At 31.3% G+C, this 11105-nt stretch overlaps 2 protein-coding genes and 1 non-coding gene across 4 annotated transcripts; 1 reads left to right on the plus strand and 2 right to left on the minus strand.

Moving 5' to 3' along the window:
* Positions 1-1924: 1924 nt before the first annotated feature.
* On the plus strand, positions 1925-5007 carry Bma-lin-25.2 (Uncharacterized protein; the record flags this gene model as incomplete). The annotated part of the gene is made up of 9 exons (XM_001895073.1): positions 1925-1929; positions 2426-2581; positions 2709-2820; positions 3515-3634; positions 3893-3980; positions 4112-4250; positions 4362-4467; positions 4720-4809; positions 4915-5007. The coding sequence occupies 9 exons, from the start codon at positions 1925-1927 to the stop codon at positions 5005-5007; spliced, it is 909 nt and encodes a 302-aa protein (XP_001895108.1).
* A 604-nt stretch (positions 5008-5611) lies between these two features.
* On the minus strand, positions 5612-5779 carry Bm8997. Its single transcript, XR_006228225.1, has one exon. It is a non-coding gene; the product is annotated as a small nuclear RNA Bm8997 (small nuclear RNA).
* Positions 5780-7872: 2093 nt separating this feature from the next.
* Bma-ceh-37.1 (Uncharacterized protein) lies at positions 7873-9619 on the minus strand (the record flags this gene model as incomplete). 2 transcript variants are annotated; one of them, XM_043082795.1, is made up of 4 exons in its annotated part: positions 7873-8163; positions 8451-8598; positions 8730-8950; positions 9500-9619. In XM_043082795.1, the coding sequence occupies 4 exons, from the start codon at positions 9617-9619 to the stop codon at positions 7873-7875; spliced, it is 780 nt and encodes a 259-aa protein (XP_042938729.1). The 2 variants fall into 2 exon arrangements, with proteins under 2 accessions (XP_042938729.1, XP_001895109.1); XM_001895074.1 differs by lacking the exon at positions 9500-9619 and having other exon boundaries at positions 8730-8821.
* Between the last annotated feature and the right edge of the window lie 1486 nt (positions 9620-11105).

An 11105-nucleotide genomic window follows, 5' to 3' on the forward strand; every position in this document is an offset into this window, starting at 1 on the left:
GTTATTGAGGGTATCATTTATTCATGGTGTGTCGCGAATTATAATTTCGCTAAAACTTCTAACTAATTTCATACTATCATAAATCATCTCTTCTTTTCGTTGTAAACAATTCCAATTCTTTACACATATACTTTTTCTGTAAAATTGAAATTAGCTTTCATTTTAATCTTTTTGTTGTAAACCCTTTCAATTCTTTACACATATGATTTTTATCCTAGACATGCCCAATCCTCACTCATATAAATTCAATTCTAACAAAAAAAAGAAAAATCATTATCATCATTGTCGACTACTACTCTGTTAACCAATATCAATTTCTCCGATCTTCTTCTTTAATATAAATTTCGTCTCTCTTAATTTTATTGCTCTGTTTATTAATACTACGTTTGCAAAAAATAAAGGTTTATTAATCTTCCTACTATGTTGCAACTATTCGAATATCAACCGGACAAACCTTTCACGACATGGTGTGCTTACCATTGAGTCACTTTTAAATCATGTGCTTACCATTGAGTCACTTTTAAATCACAATTACTAAGCGAGATATTATTTGGCCAATAAGTTTAGAAGTTCTTAATATGCTAGATAAGCTAGATAGTTAATCTATTGTTCATATCAAGCTTTCCAGAGAATTAATTTGTAGTTACACCCTGCAATCCTGACGTTGGTTTCGGTTTTCGAATGATTCAGAATGAAGAAAAAAGTAGATCCAATGGCGGATTTTTTTTCGAACTTGCTGAAATTCTTGAATTTTCATTTCGTTTGAGAATATGATACGGGCATTCTTGCTGATAATGATGCGGTTTGCATTTTTATTATTATTATGGTTGATTTATGCAGTTGCGCTAGAATGATATAATGCTTGTAATATATTAATATTAATATACATACAAATAAGTAAACAATATAGAAATTTCAATTATTTTTCAGCTTTATGCTTAAGAATCATTAGGTGAAGAGCATCACAAGCATCTTATTATGTGAAACCTCCACAGAATGTCGAACACTTGCTACTTCTTAGCGCTCCACTTGATGACTTGATCACTGCACTATTTGTGATAATAAACACTTTTGAATCAGGTAAATTCCAGTTTATATTAAAGGTAGTAAATTACATTAGTTTTGTTGCAGAAAATTAGTTGATATGCAGAAAATTGGCGAGTAAATTATTGCTATTTGCTGCTCGTAATAATGCTGTAGTGCCGGATATTTTTGAAATCTCTCAAGAAAAAAATTTGTGTATCTAGTAAAAAAATCGATAGTTACAGTAATACTTTTCAGGTAGATATGAAAATGAAAACAAATACATTCCAACATCTACTAGAACAAATGACAGCAGCAGGTGATAAGATGAGAGCGTTTTGAAAAATTTACTCGAAAAAAGGTAATTAAAATAAAAATGAAATACAACACATGAATATTATAAATTTTATTAATTTAACCTGTATACTTTCATTTTCTGCTTAACTTTAACTACTTTCGAGCATTTTTTTTAAAAAGCTATGGCTACATAGTGGGAAATTAAGAACTTTCATGATCGTGCCGAATGCTATATGTTTGTAAAGCATACTTTATTAGTATATTAGTACTTTAATGTAAACAGTAATCTCTGTTATTGTTATCGTCAATCAAAAATTAGCTATGGGCAATTATATATGCTTGAGATTTGAATTCTTTGCAGAGAAAGATTTCAATCTGGAGTTGAGTCATGTCTGTTCGTCTTGGATTTTAGAGATATTGGCCGGAGCTTTTCCAGATGCTTGCACAAACTTCCATCACACCTGTACATCAGCGAGCAAATTCAGCTAAAATGGCTGTAGATAAGATTTATTTTATGTCCTTATTTTTGTCTTTTTTGTAGTGTAGTATAAAAAAATTGTTAAAGGAATTCAATTTCAGGTAATGCTGTAATAAATGCTCTTGAATGAGGTAACCTGATAATGCTGTAATAAATGTTGCTCTTGAAACTTGCCAGTGATTTTTAGCCGAGGACTTTTTACATTTGATTCTGTATGTGCATCATCATTGTGCTGAATTTGATTTATTTCAGTTCAAAACTTGCAACGTAAATTCTATTCTGTTTTTTTTTTTTTTTTTTTCGGCATTACTTTTACTCTTTATTTAGTTTTGATCATTAACGGCCATGTCTAGGACAGTGCTTTATTTAGCAATAAATTTTTTTATACAATCTCATTTGATTTTTTATAGGATAAAAAGACAAAGTGAACGACCATGACGAACGTCAACGCGCTCTTGCTTTTAACCTTTCATTTATCTTACTAACCAGGATTCGATTCATATATGATGACTTGGTCAATAATTTTCATTTTAAATTATTTGCAGTGTGTGTTTTGTTTATTTGATTGATATGTCTGTTGTTCAAAGTTATTGTAATAATTTAAATTTTTTTTATTTTTCTTTATAGCGAGCTGGTCGAGCTGGTAAATGGGGCTGTTCGTGGAATGAACAATATCCAGTCATGCTTCTATAAATTTGCATCACAATTCGTTGGACAGCAGCTGATAGTTGCAGTTTATCAAATGCTTACACTAATGAACAAAAGGCAACATTTATTGATCGTGTTAATATGTTGAAACGTGCAAAATCGTTCTAGAATTCAAGGACATGAATTGCACTTTAAATAAAGAACTATGCAAATTGCTTCAAAACAAAAATTTAATATCAATTTACACTTCTTTATTTTGCAGAGTGAATTATGCTGAATCGGTTGATTTTTTACCAGTTATTGGCCAGATTCTTTTGGACGACTTCAGGATGATGAAATTTGAAAACTATGAGCATCCTCACGAAAATATTAAGGTAACTACATTTATTATAATTAGAGGACTTTGGATGCTTTAAATAAGTGAAAGAGATGAACTATGACCCATATCACTTTCATGCTGTAATTCTTGATTTCAAAAAATTTTGATGGTTTTAACACACCAAATTAACATTAAATTTTAAAGCAAATATTCTAAATGTGTATTCATTCGGTAATTTACATAATCAATATTAATTTAGGATCATGTATGATCTTTTGTCATTTTTGCTATGTAACTGAAAGAAATTGCAGAATGTATTGCACGCTTTTCGAGATGATGCTAATTTTATGATCGTTTGCTTGGTCCAGTAGATGTGTTCACAATCTGTAACTAATCCGTGTCAGAGTCTGGTGAAATCTTTCATTCGAGCTCTCGAGTATCCTCACCAGCTAAGTCATACGTAGCAACAATGGTATTTTTATATTATTAAATTCTATGTTAGTTCTATTTAATTCAGGTAAGTAGCATAGCATATTTTGACAATTTTAAATTCGATGAAAGTGCAAAATTTTTGTTTTAAAGCATGCTAATATCTAAGCATGGTGTTGACATCGGCTACTTGTTACACCTTAGTGATCTTTCCATTTGTGATTTACATGGATCAAATTGTGCGAAGAGAAAACTGCCAGCTGTACCCACTTCATAGAAATTGCTTACAATTTTCCTTTCACCTAAGCACTCATTTACAGTCATCGGATGCAGAAATGTTGAAACAAGCATTTACTTACACACAAGCATGTGGATTTCCCAGTGTTTTGCAACTCGTCGACAGATGTAACAAGGCTGGTGTTGTTGAGAATTGGTGCATGGTTGGTATTTTCATTTCAGTTGACCAAAAATTTAGAAAATAAACACAAAAATATATTCTTCGTTATTTCAAGCAGATAAAATTCATCCATTTTCAGCTGTTGTATTGTCGTCTTGTGTTCATATGTTAATGGCTGTAGTCATTTTTGTTACTTATGCAGTCATAGCAAATATTACTGCAGTCCCGAAATCTAGTAATTGAACATGTAGCAGTTGTTATGATTTCTTTAATACAGTGATACAAAGGTTAACTTATTCAGGTTTGGTTAAATGCGATGCTAAAGTTGTCGACAAGTGATGAAATGTTGTATGCTAGTGAATTGTCTTGCTGCTGGTATTATGTCACCGGTGCCTTGCATGCTGAGTTTTGCTCGAAGCATCAATGAATATATATTTGAACAAAACGTCGATTTTGGTGAAGGATTTTGCTAAAATTCTTATTTCTTCCCAAAATTTGCATTTATTTTTGTAATTTTTAGATTGTGTAGAGCCAAAAGCATTAGTGTCTGCGCGATTCCTTGTTTACTGTTTGCAACTTGCTGTGCATGCACTGGAGGCAGCAGAAAGAACGACAAACACGAATTGTAAGAGGCGATTGCGCAGAAAGGAAAAGAAGTGGTGCTTTTGTCATAAGACTTACATTCGGTTTTGTTCGACCATTATCTCTCGTAGATCTTCAGATTTTATCTCCAAACTTGCTTTAGGAGGTTAGGTATCATTTTTTTTAAGTGATGATCATGACGATGCCGAAACCGACCAGGCAAATCCTGTTAAGCGTTCTGTTTTAGTGATTTTTGAAAAATTTGTTCGGGAGACTAGAGTTGTACGTTTGAAGGTAAATTTAATATTTTTAAGCGGATCTAAAAAAGTCAAGAAGAGATTGCTGCACACTGATGGCCGAGAAATTGTAAAGGTTTTTGATGAATGTTTTGTTTTGGAAAAGATAAGAATTTACTGTTTAATCTTAAACTTTTCTGCAAATTTAACAAAATTCTTTACTCGCAACCGGAAACATAATATATATATCTTCTTTGAGGTTATGCTATGCATAATTTGACAAGGCGGAATTATTCGTTATTTGTTATAGAGTCATATATATCACTTTGTAGTATCGCTTGCTACTGCACTACAGAATGCAGCCACTCGAAGAATAATTGAACTTCTACCGCATGATCTGGTTGGTAAATTTAGATTTAAAGTAAAAGACTAGTTAGCAAATTCAAGCATGCTATCTTGAATTATTTCATTCCAGAGAGTTCTTTCATAAATCTTACTATATCAGAAATTTGCTCGTCTTGATCCGCAGACTTTCAATTTGGATCGTTGTGTGATGTTACCAGTACAAAGAGAGCACTCGAATTTACATGTCTTTTAAGAAAACTTGGTGGTTTTTAAAATATGATTATTTTATTGTTAATTTGATTTTGAATTATTTTGTTTTTTGATTTTGGAAGCATTACTTGTTCGTTTTTGAGCCGCAATAAAATAGCAAACTCCACTTTGCTCCATCTGTTAAACTATTTCGTTTGAAGCCACTCCACAATCAGATTTGGTTCAAATTTTTTTTTTCGTGGGAGCCGCTATAAATTGCATATTATTCATACATTTAAAATTTATGTGTGCTACCCGTATATATTAAATTTATGAGCAGCGTTATTTATGCATTTCGGGATTAGTACGATTCCCAACCGACATTTTCCACATTCCACACTTGTTTTCAAATCCTAATTCCAGAATTCTGATTTCTCGATGTCCAAAATGTTAAAGGACATTGTTTTGGTTTACTAGAATTTCATGAAAGATAGAAAAACTTAGTAACATGAAGTTGGTTACATAAACCGCCTGCAAGGAAACGCTTCTCACGATGATTACGTAAACTCGACCTCAACAAGACCAACGAGGCTGCAATGGTTTAAGAAGTGAATGATTCTCTCAGCGCCTCACTGGGTCACACCAAAACCAACACTCGCAACCTGCGGCGGGGAACGGCACAACTGTCTGTCCCCAAACGCAAAAATTATGCTGTTGGCGAGTCCCAACTCGAGACTGCCACACGGGTCAGTCACTGCCCACAAGTGCAATGGGCCGACCTCACCGTGGAGTACTCGCCTTCTTGATCGCGAGTCACCTCCCAGCCAAGTAAGTTTAATCGACAACCGCAAACTTGTCATCATTTTTCCCTGCTCACCATTCCCGACGGGATACTCTCTTCGCAAATTGCTATTCCTCTTTGTTTCTCTGCTGGCATCAACGCCTGTTTACTCTTTTCTTCACTCTCTTTCTCTTTCTCCTCTCCCTTACATTACTCATCTCCAAATGACATTTTGCTGACTCGCAAAGTTGTTGTAAATATGCGCTTTCTCGATTATCAGAAAAAAGTGGCCTATCTAGAAAGTAATCTATTTTGTGAAAAGAAAAAGATGCGACAATGGTGACAAACATGATTTGAGGACATTTATTAGTGTTTGTCAAGCTAACTTCCCTTTGTGACTGTCAACTTATTCCCTTAGTACATCTCATAAGTGTAAGTGTCAATAAAGGCTAATTTCTATCTTTGCTCTTATCGAATGTGTCAAATTCTTAAGTTGTATAGCAGTTGGTTATTTCTTTTGATGAAAAGGTCAAAAATTATTGTCAATTGCTACTGTCTTCAATTGACATTCTGCTAACCATCAATTTTCGAACGATTTATTATTGTGTCACAAGTGGTACTTATTCAACAGTAATAGTAAATAAAAGCCCATAACCTTAACGAAAGTCTTTCTCATTTAAAATATAGCAAACAAAGAATTTTCGGATATGATTGTAAAATATGTGAAATACGTGTTATTCTATTGTAAGTGCAAGGAAATGATGCATGCAGTGATAAAGGATGCAATTTTTTCATATGTAGATTTTGCTCTTTTACTGCTCAATTAATTAAAAAATATTAATTATAAAATTAGTTTTAGCCATTTTGCTCATTCTCCTTTGATGGTGGTTAACCACGAGTAATTTAAAAGTGGAATAATTACAGTTAATTCACTCATTCATTCATTCATTCAATGGCTTGAGTTTACAGGAATAAATTTAAAATGTATGATCTTCATTTGCTTCTTTAACATTCTTCTTTGATCCTTTATTACCCTATTACCTTGTTCCTCTACTACCCTGTTATTGAACGCTCAATTTAGTCTTAAAGAAACACTGTCGGGAAATGATCATTCGGAAAATCCTCAGAATTTTGTTTTTTTTCATGCATAGATTTTGCTCTTTTACTGCTTAATATATTTGTTAAATTTCACTCTCTAATCAATTAGCAAATCAATCATAATATCAAATATTAATAAAATTGTTATGATTGAGCATAATTAGTGATCTTGATTATTTCTTTACTTTTGATTTAAATTAAATGCAATTTGACTAAAAAATATCACGAATGGAATGATTGATATTATTTGTGAAATAGATGTACAATAAGATTAGTGTTGAATTAATGACAATAAAAACAATGGCTGATAAGAGTTACATACCTAACTTAACTCAAAAAAAAAAAAGAAAAAAACACAACATTGGATCCTGTTTAGTACCTAAACAAACTGTGTAATAATTAGCGAGCAAAATGATTTACAGACAAAATATTTCACAATTGAAATAAAAGTGTATTAGATGTATTCTTGAAAGCAATCAAACTTCCACAAAGTATATCAAGTCTGCGCCTCTCCAACAGATGTTCATTTTACAGATGCCATTTAAATTTTGTTCAAAATGTCCTTGTCATATAATAATGACAGATTTTAGTAGTTACTGAAGATTACTGAAGATAAATCGATCGCAAGTGAAAGATGGCAGAACGCATGGAGATAAAAGTTTTACTTTCATTAAAAAGCTTAAAAAGCTTTAAATTAGTTAAAAGATGATGCAATTGAATTGAAATGAGTCATTTTGAAAAGCATTCCAGAAAATAGCAAAGTGCATCGTTTTTTTTTTCTTTTTTTCTTTGCTTTTTCAGATTTCAATATAATTCATGACAGTTTGTAATAGAATAAATAGATTTGTAGTGAAATCAATGCAGAAAGATAAAAAAATCGATAGGAATTGAAGAGAATTGTGAGTCATTAAAAAAAGAAAAGAAAAAAAATGAGACAGAAGATTTTCTAATATTTTTACATGTTGGAAAAGAAGAAAAAAAAAATGCCAGGCTTTCCGGATTTTCTTTCGGAATCATTTTTATTCACCGACAATATTGGATGACATTGAGCTATCTTGGTCCAAAAAAATACTGCTGTGCAGAGTAAGTGGAAACTGGACAATTTTGATTGTAAGCAGTTGCTGCAGCAGTAGCCTGATAGCTATTATATGTATTGTTATATGCTACTGCAGCATTGCTATCCAACATCTGTTGGTAATATTGATGACTGCTGTAGAAATATGAATTTAAATCCTGAGGATGTGGATAAGGCGGTGGTGGAAGTGTCATTTGATGTAACGACAGTGATGTAGTTGAGGTGGTTGACAATGACGAAGCTGTCACTGATGCAGTCGGGAATGTCTGTAAATAGCAAAGATTAATTAATAAGTAGAAATTAAGAAGCTACTTTATGATTTCAATTAATTATTCAATATTAAATCTATAACTATTATTATTCAATCATTATAATACATTAATTGAGGTTGTTGTATTGATGAGCTATCTGTGACATAATAATTTAACTTATACAATTTGCGCCACTATTTTGACATAATTTCTCAAACAAGAAATTAAATTTTTCATCTAAGCCGGGCATTGTGACAGCAAAGCAATTGTAAATAAATGACCATGAAAATCTTATTATTTACCGAATTTTCTGACCATAAGTTTTCGGTCACCTCAGAACTCCTTGATAATGAACCATTAGTGGAGCATGAAGCTTGTACTCTATCGTCTACGTTTTCCGTCTTTATTGAATTTCTTAAATTGACAAGCAAACTTTTTGAATTTTTCGAGCTGAAATTACAAATGTTTTATTAATGAAAATGCGTGTCGAATTCTTAAGAAATAGGTAATACTCTGAAGAATTTAAAATCAACCAATAACAATCTCCTTAAAAAATTATACTCCAACTACAAGTTGCTTACTTGGTCTCAAGTTCACTAGCAAATTGTCCTGTGGATTTTGACACTGCGTATTCTTTTGTTCCATCTGAAACTTCCTTCATTGGACTATCCATGGAATCTGCATAAACATTATTCAGATTAGCAGCATTTGTAGTACCACTTGAAGATGAGCTAGCATCCGTAATTACCTGTAGTCCTTTCGGCTTCTGTCTCTCCTGTTGTCGTTGCTTAGCACGTCGATTCTTAAACCACACCTGGTTTGCAATACAAAAGATAGCATATTGTTAGTCTATGACATTAGCTTTGATTATTTTCCCATAAACATTATTTAATCAAGGCTTTTAATCAAAATTGAAATATCAAATTATTTTTCTCTTAACTTAACAGCCGAACAAGAAATCATGAAGGACTGAAATAGAATCTCCTATATGCGAATTTATTATGATCAAAATTTCAATACAGTATCTGCTACAGATGACAAACTGTAATATAATATTTATTTGTGTGTCATACCCGCATCAGAAACTATTTTTGGTATGTCAAATTATTAGCTGTTGCCATATTTGACAAGGCTCACAAAAAGAATGATTGGCAAGTATGGCAAATGCTCGCCAGTAGTTATTTATTTCTTTTTTTTCGGTGTTTATTCCCGGTGACTTTTGAATAAGAGATATTATTTTGCTTTATTATTTTCATAAAGATTTCGCTTTTTTATAAAGAAAAATATGCATCATTTTTTAGGGATTATTTTTGAGTAGTAATATAAGTAGAAATATTAGGTAAATCAAAACCTGAATTCGACTTTCTTGCAATTGTATTTGCTCAGCAATTTTTTCTCTAGTAAATACATCCGGATAATGCGTTGTAGCAAACAAATTTTCTAAAATTTCCAATTGTTGCTTGTTAAACATTGTTCTTTCTCGTCGATTTTTTCTTGGAATCATTCCTGAAATGCAAAAAAAAAAAAAATAATTTATTATAAGCAACAAAATTTTTGAAAATGAATAAAATAATTTTTAAAAAAAATAATGAATGAACCATTTGAATAGCTATTAGTAAACATTCCCATTGGTGCTATTGTATGTATCGGTGAATAGCCAAAGGCTGGTGTAGTGTTTGTGGTACCGGAAGGACATGATAAATGAGCATATGGATTAAATGGTACTGCACCATATATCATTTGATCTTTAGCAATTTAATCTTAAATAAAACAAAACTTTTTATGTCTCAAAAACTTTTTGTGACATATTGAAAGCGTTCAAAAAGTCATAATTCAAAAAGTTCAAAAAGTCATACATTTTATTAGACACTTTTATTCACACTATATTTTTTTATTTTAAGTTTTAATTTTTTAAAATTTTTAAAGCTATATCGATGCTATTTGTTCAATATTTGCTCACATCATTCACTCCTGTTTCAAAAACGTTCAGGTACGACTGTTACAATGTTCTACCATCTGATATGCTAAGCTTGCATTCTTACCTTATCGTGTCATTTTTTTTTCTCCCTCCTTCTCTCTCTCTCTCTCTCTTTTTATCAATGCTTCTAAAGGGAAATTAATTTATTTACTTTATACGAACAGTTCCTCCTAATACTCAATTATCATTGGTATTATCCAAAACAAACAATAGATAATTTCAGGAAAAACTGTGCAAAAGTGTGAAATGTATTCTTTCATTTGTGTGTCACAGATTTAGCCATGCAAATTTGCTAAGAAGACAGTACGGAACATAAATAATGCTTTCTGTGACTTTTCAAAAACTATTTTTATTATCAGATATAAAAATATTTGTGAATTATCAGTACTGAAAAAATCCGGAGAAATTTCCGTTAAATTAAAGAAAATTCTGTCAAATTTTATATTAATTTAAGATAGAAATGACCAATTGGACAATTTCATTTTATTCAAAAATTTAAAAAAACCTCTTGCTGAAATAATATTAAACTCAATGTCTATAAAAATTGAAATTGTAAATGGATAGGATGAAAAGTGAGAAGAAACTCGTTAACAATTACTATTCTATCTTTTGAAATTCACTTGAATTTTTAATTGCGATGACATTAATTATTTTTATCTCACATAAAGCTGATATTTATCATTCATTCAATTTAAAAAAGTTACTTGATTTCAAACAAAAATCAATTGTTAAACCAAAATAGTAGCACATGATTGCATTTACTTTAAACCATAAAAAATTGATTATCTGATCTCGTTTGTTTAAAATTAGATCAAAAAAGACAAACCACAAAATTGACAAATGAAAATAAAAGTGCAATAGCATCTCTCACAATGAAAAAAAAAAGAAAAGGATGTGATTAAGTTATTTCGTCTTTTTGAGACTATTTCAAATGTTGATGTGAGCTAAAATAGTGGCAGGTAAAATGGCAGGTAAAATT

The sequence above is a fragment of the Brugia malayi genome, assembly GCF_000002995.4.
Source record: "Brugia malayi strain FR3 genome assembly, contig: Bm_009, whole genome shotgun sequence".
NCBI lineage: Eukaryota > Metazoa > Nematoda > Chromadorea > Rhabditida > Onchocercidae > Brugia > Brugia malayi.